This window comes from Antrostomus carolinensis, unplaced genomic scaffold (genome assembly GCF_000700745.2).
Source record: "Antrostomus carolinensis isolate BGI_N321 unplaced genomic scaffold, ASM70074v2 scaffold7657, whole genome shotgun sequence".
In the NCBI taxonomy this organism is placed as follows: Eukaryota; Metazoa; Chordata; class Aves; order Caprimulgiformes; family Caprimulgidae; genus Antrostomus; species Antrostomus carolinensis.
Window position 1 is genome coordinate 3,943 of NW_010327959.1, and position 17,767 is coordinate 21,709.

General features: G+C 42.9%; 1 protein-coding gene across 1 annotated transcript; it reads left to right on the plus strand.

Annotated features, from left to right (window-relative positions):
* Positions 1-1,341: 1,341 nt before the first annotated feature.
* On the plus strand, positions 1,342-6,332 carry VPS18 (VPS18 core subunit of CORVET and HOPS complexes). The gene is made up of 4 exons (XM_029085973.1): positions 1,342-1,480; positions 1,665-1,756; positions 2,501-4,371; positions 5,112-6,332. Exons 1-4 carry the CDS (start codon positions 1,452-1,454, stop codon positions 5,838-5,840), a joined length of 2,721 nt encoding a protein of 906 aa, XP_028941806.1. The 5' UTR covers positions 1,342-1,451; the 3' UTR covers positions 5,841-6,332.
* Positions 6,333-17,767: the final 11,435 nt, after the last annotated feature.

A 17,767-nucleotide genomic window follows, 5' to 3' on the forward strand; every position in this document is an offset into this window, starting at 1 on the left:
TGAGTTCAAACTGCATCTTGTGCTTTGCCTCTCTGCACTGAAGATCATAAGATGTTTTTAAACCAATAGATTTCTAAGTTTGTTTATTTATGAACATATTTCTCCAGTAATATGTCACTTCCCTCAAGTCACACCTTACTTCTCCATTCTCTGCCTTTCCCACCTAGATCTCCTTCATAAGTAATCCCTCAACATGTCTTCCTATGGATGCCACATGGTTGGGACTAACCTGACTAGCTGGATACTTAATTAGTTGCATGAGCTAACTTGCTCTGCTTGTGAACACTCCCATTCTCAGTTCTTTGATTTGTCAGGTTTGCTTGGGTGGGCTTAAAATGCAACACGTGTCCTGTTGGTGGCCATGTCTTGTCAAACTTCAACCCTTAACTCTAACCTTAACTTTAATTGGGCATTTCTTAGAATTCAAGCATGGTTTTGGAAAGAATTTGAGGATTAGATTAATCAGCCTCCATTCTGGGATTTGCCATGAAACGGTAAAGCAGTCTGAATGGGTTTTGACTCAGGAAGCAATTTATGACAAGATTGGAGCATTGACTCAGCAATTACCAGATCTTGGTTATTGTTTTGACTCTAGTAAGTAGTTCACATGCCTTCCAGCAGCAACTGGAGAGTTGCAATTAGGATAGTGTTATGGTTGGTGAAACAAGGTTATGGTAAAAGCATCACTGTGACACACACTCCAGCTGTGTTCCCTGCAGCAAATAATCCAACAGACTTCTCTCTCTGATGAAGTCTGCGATGTGGATACAAAAAAACCCTACAGGGCTTTCAAAATAGCTTTAGCTTGTGAATGATGGATGTCAAATATGGTAGCTCATTCAATTCCAACCTGGAATAAGAGAGAAATATATTTCAATTAATGCCACAGTTGTCTCTTGGGTAGCTGGTATGGGACTGTCAAACCAGAGCCCTCTTTGTCTTATGTAATACCAGCCATCCTTTCCTGTCTTGAACAAATAAACTGTCAACCAAGGAAAACAAATTACTACTCTCATTTTCAGCTTTTTATACAGTTTATGTGACAGTTTTGTGGCTTCCCCTGGAATTCTGTGTGCTTTCGAAGTAATGCTTGTGACAAGTTTGCAGTTCTGTGACAAGACAGTAAAGCGTGTTACTACTTTTCTTTCCTGTTAGACACATCTATGCGAGTGCTGCTCTCTGTGTTCGTGCTGCATGTAGCACCCTCCCTTTTCAGTAAAACTCCGAGCAGGCGATGATCCCGCTAGTCTTTTAGGTTAGATTTTGAAATAGTGTGTGGGGTTCTTGTTGTGGGTTTTTGTCTTGTTTTGTTTTTAAGTGTTCATGTTCTTTCTCCAGGATATGTGAATGCACGACTGGAGAAGGAAACACCAATATTTAACAAGCAAAGGATTGATTTTGCTCCTCCAGAGAAAATTAACAGCTTAGTGGTCTCATCTAACCAGCTCTGTATGAGCCTTGGCAAAGACACCCTTCTCAGGTAATGCTGGCAGAGACCTGAAGTTATTGCTTGTTTTCCCCTGCTTTTTTTAAAAAAAAAATAAATTGTTAGAGAACTTAAAATTACAAACTGGATAAGAAGCCATGAACCCAGTATGGAAAACAGTAAGCAATTATGCCTACATGAACTTTTGGAAGCATGCTTTCATGGTTTCTCTTTGCAGGATTGATCTTGGGAAACCAGATGAACCTAATCAGGTAGAGCTGGGACGCAAAGATGAAGGCAAAGTCTACAAGATGTTTTTGGACCACACAGGTGAGGCAATGGACTCTGTATATTTACAGACAGTGGTTGGCAGCAGATGCAATTGAATGTGCATAACAAGCACTGGTGAAGGAGTTCTCTTTCTGTTCTATAAATAAGGAGAACAGCTGGTTCTTCTGTGAGCAGGACTCTGTAGCCCAGAGGCCCTGCCTGCTGGTTTGCCCCTGTGCTATTAGAAAAACACTGGCTTCTAGTGTTTGTTGTTGCTTTTGAACTCTGTGAAATGAACACATGCAATTAGGCTGTTCTGAGAAAGGCTGCTAGATCCAATAAAAGAAACTCTTTGCAGTCACCCTGTGCTGTATGTGTTTATGTAAGAGTTTTTTAAAAGAACTGTAAAACATCTGCAGCACAAAGTAGCCTTGGTGAGTTTTAAAAAACACAACAAAAGTTTGGAAAGAGACATTCAGATTTGTCACCAGCTGCCAGGGATAGGAGAGAACCCCGGGAACTGTTTATCCTTAACTTATTGAACACTTATTGAAATGGAAAGATACCTTCTCTCTGAAGCATCTGGGACTAGTAATTTAAGTTTGCAACACATGGACTACTGTTCTGATCTAGCGTGGAAACCCCCCACGTTCCTATGAATGCCTGGGAAAGTCTTGGATTAAGTATGTTGATATCGGAGCTTATCAAATGTGAGGAGTAGAAGCCTTAGGAATTTGTCTTGCTTAGGCACAGTCTTAATTTGTTCTCTCCTTCTCCTTCCCTCCTTCCCTCTCGTGTTGGCAGGCTCTCATCTCCTGATTGCTCTGAGCACCAGTGAATGCCTTTACCTGAACAGAAGTGTTCAGAAAGTGCGAGCACTCTCCCGCTGGAAAGGCCACTTGATTGAAAGCGTGGGCTGGAACAAATTTCTTGGTTCAGAGACCAACACTGGGCCTATCCTGGTGGGGACAGCCCAGGGGCAGATCTATGAGGCTGAAATCTCTGTCAGCGAGGGAAGCCTCTTCAGCACTAATCCTGACCAGTACTTCCGACAGGTCTACACTCTGGAGGAGGAATCGGGACCTGCCCCAGTCTGCTGCTTGGAGATTGAACGAGGGTTAGAAGGGAAATTTTTTATTATAGCCACCACTCGAAAGAGACTCTTCCAGTTTGTTGGCAAAGTACCTGAAGGGACAGAGCAGCAAGGCTTCAGCTCCATATTTGCTATGCATGCTGACCATTTGCCCAGCTTCCGGGAGTTTCCAGCCAACTTGGGTTTCAGTGAGATAGCCTTTTACACCCCAAAACTGCGCTCCAACCCACGCTCCTTTGCCTGGATGATGGGAAACGGTGTTTTATATGGTACATTGGATTATAGCCGTCCTGATTCAATTTTGAGTGATGAACGAGTCTGGGTTTATCCTTCTGATATTGACATAACTGTGAACAAGCCCATATCCATTGTACTGACCCAGTTCCACTTCCTGTTGCTGCTGCCGGATCGGGTGAAGGCTGTATGCACTCTGAACGGACAGGTTGTTTTTCAGGATCTGTTCCTGGAGAAATTTGGCTTACTGACACGCATGATCAAAGATCCCACAGTCCAGCAGATCTGGATCCACACTGAGAAAGTAGTGTTCCGCTACCACGTCCAGCGGGAATCTAGAGATGTCTGGAAGATGTATATGAATATGAACAAATTTGATTTAGCTAAAGAGTATTGTAAAGACCGTCCGGAGTGTCTGGATATTGTGTTGGCAAAAGAGGCAGAGCACTGCTTCCAAAACAAGAGGTATCTAGACAGTGCCAAGTGTTACGCGCTGACCCAAAACTACTTTGAGGAAATTGCCCTTAAGTTCATTGAAGCCAAGCAAGAAGAGGCCCTGATGGAGTTTCTGATTAAGAAGCTAAGTAACCTAAAGCCTTCTGAGAAGACACAGACCACTCTGCTGACCACGTGGTTAACAGAGCTGTACCTGAACTGGCTAGGTATTTTGGAAGGAGATCCCTCACAGCGAAATCTCTATTTGGATACACGGGAGAAGTTTCGCACTTTCCTGAGCAGTCCTAAAAACAAAGACTGTCTATTTAATAACCGGGCATCTATTTATGACCTGTTGGCAAGCCATGGGGACACAGAGCACATGGTCTACTTTGCAGTCATCATGCAGGACTACGAGCGTGTCGTAGCTCACCACTGCCAGCATGATGAGTACGATGAAGCTCTAAATGTGCTGTCCAGGCACAGAGATGAGAAGCTGTTCTACAAGTTCTCTCCAGTCCTCATCCAGCATATTCCCAAGAAGGTAGTTGATGCTTGGATTTCCATGGGCTCTAGACTGGATGCCAGGAACCTCATTCCAGCCCTTGTTAACTATAGCCAGAGTGCCAGCACCCAGCAGATCAATGAAGCCATTAGATACATGGAGTTCTGTGTCTATCAGTTGGAGGAAACCCAGCAAGCCATTCACAACTACCTGTTGTCTCTTTACGCTTTGTGTCGGCCGGACTCGCTGCTGTCGTACCTGGAACAAGCAGGAACCAACCCAAACAGGATCCACTATGACCTGAAGTATGCGTTGCGCCTGTGTGCAGAGCATGGGCACCACCACGCCTGCGTCCATATTTATAAAGTGATGGAATTATATGAGGAGGCTGTGGATCTCGCCTTACAGGTAGGTATGTGTGTCTGTGCACGCTGTGGTGTGTAGGAATGTAGCTTCTTCAAGTTATCTTGAACAACAGAGCATTGAGAGGAACTGGACAGACTCATCATGATAGGAGCTGTGCAGCTAAGCCTAGGGAGAAAGACCTGTCTCTATTAACATACTTCTGTGCTTTCACAATTGTTTTGAGTAGACAGCTGACTGTGACAAGCCATAATTGAGAGTAGAAGCATGGAAAGTACAAGGGGGAGTACTGTCTGTCTTAAGCTCAGTCTCTAACATAAAGCACCTTTAGCAAACCTGCGTTTATGCAAGACTTGTATAGCTATTGTTCAGGATTCTTAATTATTTCCTATTCCTAGCTGTGATAATTATCATAGAGGAATGCCTTTGTCAGCTTAGTCTGACCTTCAGAGAGTTATTGGGATTTTTTCTATTGGCATTGCTATGTCTTTGCTGAAACATGTGGCCAGCAAAGATACTGTGACATGGATTTGACCTTATTGTACTGCTGGGCTTTGTTGTTCTCTGCTGGGTAGCAAGCAAATCTCCAGGAAGGAATACTGGTGGAGAGGAGAGGTGTTGGACATACAAACAAGGAGCAGGCCAGTAGTGCAGCCCTAGGCAATGAGATAGCAGTAGAAGTTTTCTGTTAATGCCTCCTATAATGGACAGCAGGCTTTGAAGTTGAGTGGTGGATAAACAAAGAGGGAAGCTTAACTCAGTTTCCTTGTCTGTCCAACTTCTAGGTGGATGTTGATCTTGCCAAGTCCTGTGCAGATCTTCCTGAAGATGATGAGGAACTCCGGAAGAAGCTCTGGTTGAAGATTGCTCGCCATGTTGTTCAGGAAGAGAAGGATGTCAAGAAGGCAATGGCCTGCCTCTCCAGCTGTGCCCTGCTGAAGATTGAAGACGTCCTGCCATTCTTTCCAGACTTTGTCACGATTGACCATTTCAAGGAGGCAATCTGTAACTCTCTGGAGGACTACAACAAGCACATTGAGGAGCTGAAAAGGGAGATGGAGGAAGCCACACAGAGTGCCAAGAGAATCCGAGAGGACATCCAGGAAATGAGAAATAAGTATGGCTCTGTGGAGCCTCAGGAAAAATGTGCTGCTTGTGACTTTCCACTTCTAAACCGCCCTTTCTACCTTTTCCTCTGTGGTCACATGTTTCACTATGACTGTCTCCTCCAAGCAGTTTTCCCAAACCTTCCTGCCTATAAGCAGGCAAAACTTGAAGATCTTCAGAAGAAGCTGGCAGTTACCAGTCAGCCTTCCAAGAGCCACCATCGTCCCAAGGACGCAGATACCATTAGCTTGGGGAAGGGGCAGCAGAGCCGGGAACAGATCAAGGCTGACATTGATGATATTGTGGCAGCTGAATGTGTGTACTGTGGTGAGCTGATGATCCGGTCCATTGACAAGCCTTTTATCGATCCCCAAAAGTATGAAGAAGAGATGCAAAGCTGGTTGTAGTTTTCCAGATCTGCAACTGTCAGTGCACTAGAGTCATTTTGTTCACAACTTGAGAAGCTCCTGTGGTGGGAATATAACCTCCAGAACGAGGAACGCGGTGGCTTCTGTGGAACTCTCAGGAAAGAGTAGTGGGGTCTTGTTATCAGGATTACAGTGAACTAGTCTTGAAAAATGGAGAGATATGGCTATGGTGGTCGGAGAACTTGAACATTAGTTAGAGCTAACCTACTGGAATATATTTAGCAGGTGTTTGCTAAACTTCTGAGGTTCTCAGTGAAAAGCTAATGGAGTGCCTTGTTGTCCAAAAGGAACTGGGAACAGCCTATGATTTGTCTTCCCTGTTGTGTGGTATTTGTTTTGGTGAAGACAAGCTTAAAGAGAAAGGTGGTGAAGAACAGTAGGCAGTGTGTAGTCCTCACCTCTCACTTTCAAGGCTAGAATTGCTTTCTGTTTCCTTTTTACTAAGAGCCTATTACCACATACGTGGAAAGAACATGAAAGGACAAACCCTTTTGCATTTATATTTTGTAAATATCATGCTACACAAATACGTGTTACTACCCAATGTAATGTAAGAACGTGTATAATTCTCAAGCAGCAGTGTCTCCTAAGACATTTAAGTCATTTGCCTGCAAATCAAGGTGTATAATTCTCTTTCCCACAAGCTTTATGGATGAGCCCAGACATTTGAATTTTCTCTAGGTGATGTTTCTGGCAATACTTCCCAGCCTGGTCACCCATTCTTCCCTCTCTCCATCCTATTTCTACTATGACCATGTTTGTGTAGTGGATCTTGGTTTTGTTTTCACCCCAAACCAAAATTGATATCTGCAGTAGTAAGGTTTCAGTTGATCCTCTGCAAGCAGGAACACAGCATGTTTGTGTTGTCCTGCTTTGTCCTCTTCAAGCTGCACCTGACCAGTAGACTATAGACGTATAGTCATAGGTTCCCTCAAGGGTAGGGTACAGAAAAGTTCTGTTGGTGTGAGATTTGCTTGGTCTCTTGAAGTCAATACCTTGTGACCAGGCAGTCTTTTGCCTTCCTGACAGTATTTGGTACTTTTTGGAGATGGCTGTAGGTCAGTGCTTCTGTCTATTGCCCTGACCTGGATAATTCTTCCCAGAAGGTGGTGGGTGGTCTGTATGCTGTGGGTGAGGGAACAAAAAAATTTCTTTAGTGCTTTAGCAAGGGTTCCTTGTTTTATTTTTGAAGAAACTAAAATTTTAGTTTGAAGAAACTAAAACTTTAGTGTAAAGTTCTGCAGTTTGGGGCTGAATCACAAAGGTAATAATTAGCAGAAGAATGGAATAATCTAAATTATTCTTGTAATTAAGGCAATAGAAAATACTGTCTTCTGAAAAACCTCTTCAGTTGTTTTGTTGTTTTTTGGGTTTTTTCACAGGAATGTATGTGCTTGTCTTGAGTACCTCTCAATCTGCTAGTCACTTACCCTGTTTGTAGGGTTGTAGAAATGGATCTTCACATCATTGAAAGGGAATATTAATTAGTTTCCTCAAGGAGCTAACCTAAGAATTTTGGCAATTGTTCAGAGGTCCAGAAGAACATCTATGCTTTTATTGGGAGTTTCGGCCTGAAATGAATGAATTTTATCTGTGTAAAATGACATGAGTAATAAAACTCAGAGCTGACAGTAGGAAGACCTGAGGTTTTGAAATCCTCTTTTCATTGTTGGAGCCATGGGATGGGCAGTATCGTTACCACCTGGTAGTGTTTGTTGCGCTGTTGCAGTGGTTCCATTGAGCAGTGGTTCAGAAACCCCACGTGCTGTAGTTTTCTTTGGCTCTGGGTATCCTTTTGCTTTGAGTAAGTCAATGGGTTTGCCAGAAGAATTTGTGATGCAAACTAAATGTGATGTCTTTTGAAGTTCAGTATTAAACCTGTTATAACTGGCCACTTCTGAATAATCATCTTTCCATGTAAGCAGTGTTATATTTAAGGTTATATGTGTCATTATAAAGCAACAGTAGCCCCCCCACCCAAACCAGTTTCTGGTCAAAGGCAAGTGACTGTTTTTCTGCCCTTTAGCAGAAACATGAGTAGCAGCTCATTCTGATGCAGGGAGTAATTTCAAGTTATTTCTTTTCTTTTATATGTTCTTAATATTTGTTTCATCTCTTTACTTCTGTGTTTTTACAGGATGCTTCCCTGGTGTATTAGAATTATTATAGTCCTCCATTCTTTTCCTGTTAGTGCTACAGAACAGTCACATCACTAAATGTTCCTGTTGTGCTCTGAAGATGAGCAATATTATTTGCTTATAGATCATTCTGGGGAGAGCTGCTTGTCTATAATATTGGAAGAAGTGTCTGTGGGAGCTGAGGCACACAGCAAGTAAATTAAAACCCTCAAGTCTGTCTGAGATGGGGTGGTAGGGGAAGGCACCTCAAGAACCTACTGATTCCAGACTTAAGTATTAATATGTCTCAGTCAACAAAACTAGAACTAGTTTGTTTTGGTTTTTTTTTAATGACTAGTATCCAACATTCTCTGAGGCCCGTAGGCTTTGTGCACCAGACACACGTACCACAAATCTCATGCTTACTCACCATTGTTAACTGAAAAATCTTTTTAGGTCTTTTGCTGCCAAGGCTGTGGAGAGTGTTAATGCCTGCAAAGACTCCAGCAGTGATTAAATGACTAGTGCCAGTAGTACAGGAAGCTACATGAAGGTATCTTCTGAACTTTCCTTACATTGTCACATGCTTCAAAAGTTTCAGTAACCACTCACCTGTTGTGCTTCTTGGCAATTTTGCAGTATCACTCAGTGAAAAAGGTAAGAGGGCTTTTTGCGGGGGAGAAGTGAACTGCGTAGTGTTCTCCCATAAATCTAATCTGCAAGATTTCTTCCTCTTTGTTTTCAGAATAGCATTTTTAAATTTTTTCCTTGTGATATCAGTACAGTTACATTTTAGAAATCCTAGTCCTTGGTATGTTTTTTTAGCTGTGAATGAGCAGTGTTACCAGCTGTTACAAATGATGTGGCCTTGGCCCTTGTCCTTGTCTGTTAAACCATTTAGTTTAACGTAGCTACAGAACAGCATAACCAGAAGGGTGGGTGGGAGCCCCAGTCCTGTGTAACCAGAACACATACCTGTAGCTAATTTTACACTGAAGAAACTGAGTTGTGCCAGCAAGGCTGAAAGCAGACTTGTGCCTACTACCTCACCTCTCCTAGGCTTCAAGCAAGGGATTGGGGAAATGTGATGAACTGGGGGAGACAAGTGAGTGTGTGTTCTGGAAGAGTTTGTACAGAATTTCAGATGTGCTTGCTGTTGGTCTGTGTGGTTGGAAGCAACTAACTGGAATGCTGAGAGCTGTGTGCTTTGTCACCTTTCTGAAAATAAGTGACTGGGCTGGAAAGTTAGGAAGGCAAATTCTTAACAAGCCACTAGATGTCATTGCTGTCCATTTAAACACTGAGGTTTGCTGCAGAGAAGCTAAAGGTGTTCTGTAGCAGAAGTAAGAAGGTACAAAACAGTGAGGAACTGAAGCAGGTCCCCAGTGCCTTGGAAAAGGTGGGGGGGACAGACCTGTAAGGTGGTTATTGGAGGCAAAGATGCTAAAAAAATTGTTTCTAACTAAAAGGCACTTTCAATTCACAGATCATTGGTTTCTAGGTTTTGAGTATCAAAGGCTGGATTTACTCTGTTAACAAATGAGTATCAGTCCTCTTTTTGTTTAATTGCATTCTAGTGAAAGTTGCTACAGACCTAGCTGATTTAGTAAACTGTAGAGAGATCATCCCTGGGCTGGGAGTTGCAATATCTGGTGGCCTTGGATCTGGTCATATTTTGCTTGCTTCCTCTTCACCCTGTCCTGGCAGCAGAGGTGGTAGAAGTGTATTTGAGCCAGCTCCTTATTTGCCTAATATGTTTTGTTCAAAGTACCAGTAAGGCTGAGTTTGTCATGTGATATTGGACACTGACTTGCATGAACAGAGAAGTTTGCTTTTGCCTCTGAGTTGTGGGGTCATAATCCCAATAAAGGGGCAAGTGGGAGTAGGAACATCTTGTACTCCATCAAAATTAGATGTTGTAGTTTGACTCAGACTGCAGTCATGTATTAGCATGTAGTTCTTGGAACGGGTAGTTTCCATTCACTACTGCCCTGTCACTGTCAGTGTATAGACTCTATGTTTACAAGTGCAAATGCTTAGCTTCTAGTGGGAATTCATGGGAAGTCTGTTGTTCCTTGCATCACTTCATCCAACAACCCTGTACTGACCTATGGAAGACAGACTGAAAACAGGCTTCTTCCTTGCAACAAGTGTACTGAGCTGAAATTTGAGGTTTGAAATATAAAAGACTTAAAAGAATTTTGGTTTTTTTTAATGATTGTTAAAACCAATTAAGTCTTTTCCTCTAGAACAGCACCATGTGATTCATTGTGGTATGGGTTGTGTTTATGAGAGAATCTGTTGGCATCCTCAAAGCAGAGAAAGGCTGGCTAGGATTTCCTGTCCTTTTTGTACGTGGAGGAAAGGATGCCCTGGAAAGGAGAAGGAATAGTGGTTTCTATAAAATAATTTGGCCAAACTTTATGTGTCTGACTTCAGAGAAGCTTCCCTGGTAGAGCTGTGATATTGGTGGATGTTTTCACACTGAGGTGCTGAAGAAGAAAAAGCTCATTTCCTTTGGAATGGGAATTTTGGTGAAATTGAAGAGTTTAGGGCTTAAAAGTGAAACATTACAGAAGTGCCTTAAATTTGCAGCAGGTTGTGTATGGGTTCAGCTCCTAAACTATCAGTTGGCTCTGATCATGCCTGGTCCAGACTGTACACCTTATGAGCCCTCTAGGATTTGAGCTTCATGCCCTTGCTGTGATTTTGCAGACTCGCTGTACTTCCCCTTCAACTGAGCGTTTGGGGTATTTTCACTCCTAGATCTCATGGGAAGGCATCAGGCGACTTATTTGGGGTATGAGCTTTAAAGCCAACCTGGCCTGCAGCTGCTTTCAGGTGGAAGGAGGGGGAAAAGATTAAACAAACTGGTTAGATCTACCTGTTGAAACTGGTTGGGATGGAGAGAAAAAGGGGCTTGGGCGTTTCCTCTCTGTAATGGCCAGAGGTATTGGAGGCAGCTTGTTTGAGTCAGGCTGGTTGCTTAGGAACAAGGGAGCTACAGGAGCACTCTAAGGTTACAAGTACAGCTATAACTAATCCTACAGACTCTCTTTGTCATTATGAAGCAAGCTCAGCAGAGGATAGTTTCCAACTTGTAGTAAGTCAGCATTGGGTTCAGACTTGCTGCAGTGCTTCACGGCCCCTGTGATGATGGTTGTAGAGCTGTTTTAATTTAGCACTTGAGCTGCAGAGCTTGGTTGGTGTGGGGATAAGCACAACTGATGTGTCTGTACAACGTCAGGCTGTCTCACTGCACAGATTTCCATCATATGCTTCCAAACACCACAAAAATACCCTTATTTTATAAAGGGGTGTACAGGCTGTACCTTGTATATGTCAGGTAGTAATTTGGGGATTTCCTTACTTTGCAAGTGTTCATATATTTGTGCTCTGCTGCTGTCTTGGCTGTAGGTTGGGCTGTCTTCAGAAGAGGATTTGATCTAGCCTTTTGTTTGTTTAATACATAGTTTAGTTTGCTTCATCTGTAACTGAGAATACTACTGGTCAAGGTTTTTGCAATGAAAGTGTTCAGGAGAAGCTGAGCCATAGGCTGCCCCTCGTTTCAAGCTCCTATTGAATGGTTCATTGTAGGTGGCAGTTTATACCAAAAAGGATTGAACAACTGGTTTGGTGTCTCAAAACAAGTATTCTCCATCTTGTGCAGTTGAAATCCAATTGCTCATCACTTGGGATGGGACGTGATCTTCAGAACACAGCCTGAACTTGGAGGCTACTGGACTCTGCTTAAGCAGACATCTGTGTTTTCCAATTAATCAGTTATCCTACAGTCTTTTTTCATCTCTTTGCGTGTACATACTGAATAGATTTTCTAATAAATTATTACTGTGGAACCGAGTTCATAAGGAAGTTGTTCATATCTATATATTCTCTTTTATTTCCTACGTTTATTAAAAACAAGGTGCACAGTGTGGTTTCCTCCAAGAGTAGATCTGGTGTGTTTTGATCTCTAATGTTTCAACCCTGTTCCCCTTTTCACACACGAGGGTGTGTATATTGGGCCAGTGCCTTTGGGTGAATTAGAAATGTCACAGACAAAGAGGAACACAAAGGCTGCTGTATTAGTTTTTTAGGACTTTTCTCTACAGACTCTACGTGACAGTTATTAACAGCTGCCCTGACTGATTTTGCTGGCTGATGCATATTTTTCAGCACATGAACAAAATACTTATCTTCTGGTAAGAGCCTGTGAAGATATGGGTCGTCAAAAATTGTTGGTCTTTGGTTAACTAATATGGTTCTAGCAAAATAGCTGTTGTCCAATTTTTCTCATAGTAGCTATCAAGATAATATTAATATGTATAGATGATTGAAATAAAATAATATTCCACATGTAGCTGAACCGTATGTTGTTATCATTGATAACAGGGCCATCAACTTAGATCAGCTCATGCTGTTTGAAAGAACTGAGCAGAATGTTGCTGGATGAGGAGGAAACTTGAGAGTTGAGGCTTACTCTCCTAGATGACCCAATTCTTTGTTTAATACTCGCCTGTGTGACACATCATGACTGTCTCAGAGTGACATCTGCATTTGTGTTACAGTGGTGTGTTCTGCTGAGCAGCCTTTTTGGGAGAAAAGCACTTCCTTATGTTCTGCAGTCTGTTTCAAACACTTGTCTGCTTGCCCAGTTAATGAGATTGGAATAACTAGGACCATGTCATCTTTCTGATACGTTCTTCTGAAGGGTTGCTTGTCGTAATCCTCAGTATGTGCTTCAAAGACTTAACAGTGGCAAGGTTTCCCAAGCAAAAAATATTTTAGTACAGTAAACATCTAATGAAAACAGAACATGCTGAAACCCATTCCATAATAAGCTAGAGTTTGTTTTCATTCTGTTGAAAATTCTTATGAGAAAGTAAGTATAACTGTAAAGTAATATTTTTTTTATTTTTTTCAGCTCAGACTTCTCAAGGAACACACAAAGGACAGAAAGGTCCTCTTCTGTGAGCTTGAGTGGGTGCAAATCAGTTAATGTGGACTTTTCTGTTGATAAGCAGCATCTTCTTAAATTTTGTTGTTAGCTGTTGATTGAGAAATGTCTTGTGATCCTTGATCTACCTAATGTTTGTACACAGAGCCAGTTTTAGGAGCCCGTGGAGTGGAACATTATTCAGCAGTCAGCAAGCCTAGACTCTGGCAATAGTTTCTTTGTGGGTGTAAAAGCAGAGTTTGCTCCCTGAAAGCTGCTTTTCTCTGCAGCACGGTTACAGAAGCAGTAGGGAGTTTTCAGAAGAATCTTGAGTGACCCTTTTATCCTTACAGAGAGGTGCCTGGAAAAAGGTGACTACATGGCATTGAGTGATTCAGCACTGCGTTTCAGCAGCTTTGAGTTACAGCAAGTTGTTCACTTGATGTTGTGGCACCTGAGTCAAAGTAAAGGTGTGGGTTGTTTGCCTGCCAGGCATGTTGTCCTGCCCTGAGTTATGCTCAGAAGAAAATCAACAGCTCGGGAAGTTCAGGCTGAACTTAGGTTGAAATGAGGAAGTAGGAAGAATTTCTACACATAGCATAGGTATAACTGTCAGTCCTTCAGCACATTTGCATCATGCTAGGGCAAGACAAGCTTGCTGGATGCTCTCCATTAAGTCAACCAAAATCTGTAGGTAGGGCCTTGGGTAGAAGTTCAAAGCGCTATCTACTTATCCTGTTCTTAAGAAGTCAGAATACTTCCAGAGCTGGCTGTTTCCTTATGAGACCCTGAATCAACAGTGATGGTGGAGCCGTTTCTTTGTGATGCCTGACATGTTGTACCTTTTTTTATTAATTCTTCTGTCACTTGGGCAGACATGAGCTCAGCAGCCACCTCTGTCTCCCCACTTGCTTCTTTCACCTTCTCTGCTCACTGCTCTAGCAAAGAACTGTTTGATCCTGACGTAAATATAGGAAGGGTTAATAGGGAGTGAACAGTGAAACTCCCACCACTAAACTTGAAAACTAATGAAGAAGGGAAGAGTTATGTGTAGAGGGTAACAAGAGGCCCACTGGCTTCCAGGTTTCAGAAGGATGAAACATGGACAACAGACCAGAGCTGTGCCAGGGTAGTGTGATGAATGTAGCTTGCAGTCTTTATTCTGATACAGCAAAATTAGTACAGGCTGTGAAAATACTTCCTACTGGCCAATCTCTTTCCTGAAGGGTGTACTACTTTTCTCTGAGTCACAAACAGGAGCATCAAGAGAAGGTTGTGAGGGAAAGGGTGTCTTGGATTTTATCATTTGCAACAGAGGATGATCTACAAACCTCATATATTGGTGGAATGAGGAAGAGTGGGAGCAGGACTGAGCATACTTTAGATTCAAGAGCATTACTAATGTATAAACAGCTCTTCTAGATGCTGCTGAGTGTCATACCTGGCTTTTAGGTGCTTTTATTTCCTAAACTACCCTGTCTGTATGTTAAAATACTCAGGATCCTTAAAATGCTCTTAGATGCTTACACAGCTGAGTCACTACTGAGGTGTCAGCAGGACAATTAAGTGTCATGTCTTTGAATTAGTGCCACCTCTGACTTGCCCAGTGTAGATGTGAGGGTGGTGAGACACTGGAACAGGTTGCCCAAGGAAGTTGTGGATGCCCCCTCCCTGGAAGTGTTGAAGGCCAGGCTGGATGAGGCTTTGAGCAACCTGGTCTAGTGGAAGGTGTCCCTGCTGATGGCAGGGGGGGTGGAACTGGATGATCTTTAAGGTCCCTTCCAACCCAAACCATTCTATGATTTTATGATTCTGTGTTCAGAACTGTCTAAGCAGGGAAGCGTTAGGATGGCTGTTTAAACAAAGTCTGAGATTAAAATCTAAGGAGAGATTGTCTGCAGTAGCATGGTCATGTTGAAGAACTGAGTCTGGATGTTTTTATTATTATTATTTTTTCACTGCTTTTCTGATGCCACAAATGACATCTGAAGAGGATTTAGCTTTTCACTGTGCCCCCTTCTTTCTGACTAATACTGTTAATGAGTATGAGAGGCTCAAGGTATTCTTTCCTTTGACAAACAGCTATCCCATCTTGCACAGAAGAGTCCAAGTTCTTCTTCCCCCTTTCAAGATGCAATCACACAATATCCCCATAAAAAAACCTTCAAAAAAGCAGTGTGGCAAATCTCTCTCTACCAGCTCTATTTCTGTTCCACCTCTGAAAGTTTTAAGTTATCTAAATTGGGTCCCAAACTATACAGAACCCTTAATTTTTGGAAGCAGTCCAAATTGGTAGGCTACAAAAAGTTATTGTGTCCAGATGCCTACTGTCTGTGGGGATGTAAATACAACTGAACCAGCATGTTGCAGGCTGCAGCTGTTAGACAGAGATTGCAGCAATGTCCCTGAATTGCTGAATTAAAGAAAAAATAAATTAAAAAAATGTTGGATTTGAATAAATGGGGGTGTTACTCTCTGCCCTGATGTAATCCAGTACGTATGAAAGTCACCCCTTTCCTTTAATAGCAGGAAGGAAATAAGATCTGTATCTCTTGGGAACATGCTTCTAAAACCAATTTGCATTTGCATTCCTCTGTCTCCTTTTAGTCCCTTTGAATAGTAAAGATTCACATTCTCACTTTTTAGCCACAGCAACCTGAGTATTAAATCACTCGAGGACGATGCTTTTCTGTCACAGCCTCATTAACGTCTTAGATTGGGTGTTGGTGCTCCTCTCCCATGTTCAGGTGCCTAATAAGGATTCTTATCTTCCCAAAACAGTTACTTTGGATCCCAGCCCAGCATGCGTGGGCATTGGCAGCATTTGGATATTTATAAGGATTTCTACTTCCTTCTTTTCTTTGGGACACTTTTTTACTACAAGAATTCCTTGTTCCTTCCATGCTCCAATGGATGCAACACTCCCAGGGTGATGTCTGGGCAGTAGATGTTACGTATTTACCTTCCCAGCTGCTGGGGCCAGTGAGAGCAGGTATAATATAGCAGTGGCCTGCAAGGCACAGTAAAAAAAAAAAAACAAACCCAAACAAGCAAAAAACCCCACCCCCAAAAATAAACAAACAAACAAAAAAAGAAAGCACTACCTTTTCCACCTCCTTTCATCTAGTTTTAGATTACTTATCATAGAATCATAGAATGGTTTGGGTTGGAAGGGACCTTAAAGCTCATCCAGTTCCAACCCCCCTGCCATCAGCAGGGACACCTTCCACTAGACCAGGTTGCTCAAAGCCTCATCAAACCTGGCTTTGAAAACTTCCAGGGAGGAGCAGCCACAGCTTCTCTGGGGAACCTGTTCCAGTGTCTGACCACCCTCACAGCAAATAATTTCTTCCCCATATCCAATCTAAACCTCCCCTCTTCCAGGGGAGGTTTTTCACCTTGTTCACCTTGTTTTTTCATTAACTGCCCTTATGAAAAGTCCTTCCCCAGCTTTCTAGTAGCCCCTTCAGGTACTGGAAGGCCACTAGAAGATCTCCCCGGAGCCTTCTCTTCTCCAGGCTGAACAGCCCCAACTCTCTCAGCCTGTCCTCATAGGAGAGGTGCTTCAGCCCTCGGATCATCCTCGTGGCCTCCTCTGGACTTGTTCTAACTGCTCCAGGTCTCTCTTGTGATGGGGGCTCCGTATTCCAGGTGGGGCCTTACAATAGTGGAGTAGAGGGGCGGAATCCCCTCCCTTGACCTGCTGCCCACGCTTCTCTTGATGCAGCCCAGGACACGGTTATTGGCCTTCTGGGCTGCAAGCGCACATTGCCAGCTCATGTTGAGCTTCTCATTCACCACCACTCCCAAGTCCTTCTCTTCAGAGCTGAGTATCAGTGTACTGAGCCTTGTTGATTTATTGTGTCATTGTTAAGCTTAGGTATCTTGACATCTCGAGCACCATTATAATGTGATTAAAGAGGGTGAAATGCTCTGAACATTTTTCTGGTTGAAATTGTCCTCTGGGTCTATACAGAGTGGTAGAAGGGCAGACAGCATGGACTGGATCTTTCAAACAGTACAGTACTGGTTTTATTTTGATTCATTCTTTGAAAGGCGAATCAGTAAATTCTGATTCTTACAGAGGTCTTTACAATTACCACTTAAACTTTCATCTCTTACTCCCTAGGTACTCATGGTAGAGAAGAACAGCAGCAGTGGTAGTCACTTGACAGCTCCATATGTGCAGAGTAGCTCACAGCATTTGCTGACCCACCAGCCAGCTGAGGATGGGAATGCAGAGCAGCAAATTCCCCTTTGCTTTCCCTTAGAGGAGGTGCTGGCTGGATTTCTATGTTCCATCCAGCTGCTGTTTCCCTCAAAACTTGTAGGAATCTGGTAACTTTGAAACTCTGCCTCATTCTGAAATTCAGTTTAAATCTGTCAGTAGTTCTCTGTTGGGAGCTCACCACCAGTAAGTGTGATTTGAAAAGCTGTGTTTCTTTTGGAAGCCAGAGGAGTAATGTGAATATTGTATCTGAGCTTCTGTAATCAAGACTTGGAAGGACTACATGGAATGGAGCAGGACCCTGACTGCAAGGCTGGAGAAGGAAAACCCGCAGGGGACGTATTTCAAGCATTTCTTACCAGAAGGCACTAAGAGATGAGATTAGGAGCCATCACTTGCAAGAGTCTGTGGCATCCTCTGTGTCTCATTAACAGATGGTTCTAAGAGGCAACCGTGGAAATGCAAACTCATGCGTGTTTGTGCTTGCTCCGCTCTGTGCCTCTCCTGGCAGCACTCGCTGGCGTAATCTGTTGGAAATTAACCTTTCGCTTGAGGTATCGTTACAGAGGCTGGTATAATTCATCCCATTGCCTGTGACAAATCTGTGTTTCCCCCCCCCCCTCCA

Bases quoted from the DNA above. Each gene is read 5' to 3' on its own strand.
- VPS18 (XM_029085973.1), top strand. From the start codon at position 1,452: ATGAGCCTTGGCAAAGACACCCTTCTCAG. The intron at 1,481-1,664 runs GTAATGCTGGCA...TTCTCTTTGCAG, and splicing joins GGCAAAGACACCCTTCTCAG to GATTGATCTTGGGAAACCAG. The intron at 4,372-5,111 runs GTAGGTATGTGT...TCCAACTTCTAG, and splicing joins CTGTGGATCTCGCCTTACAG to GTGGATGTTGATCTTGCCAA.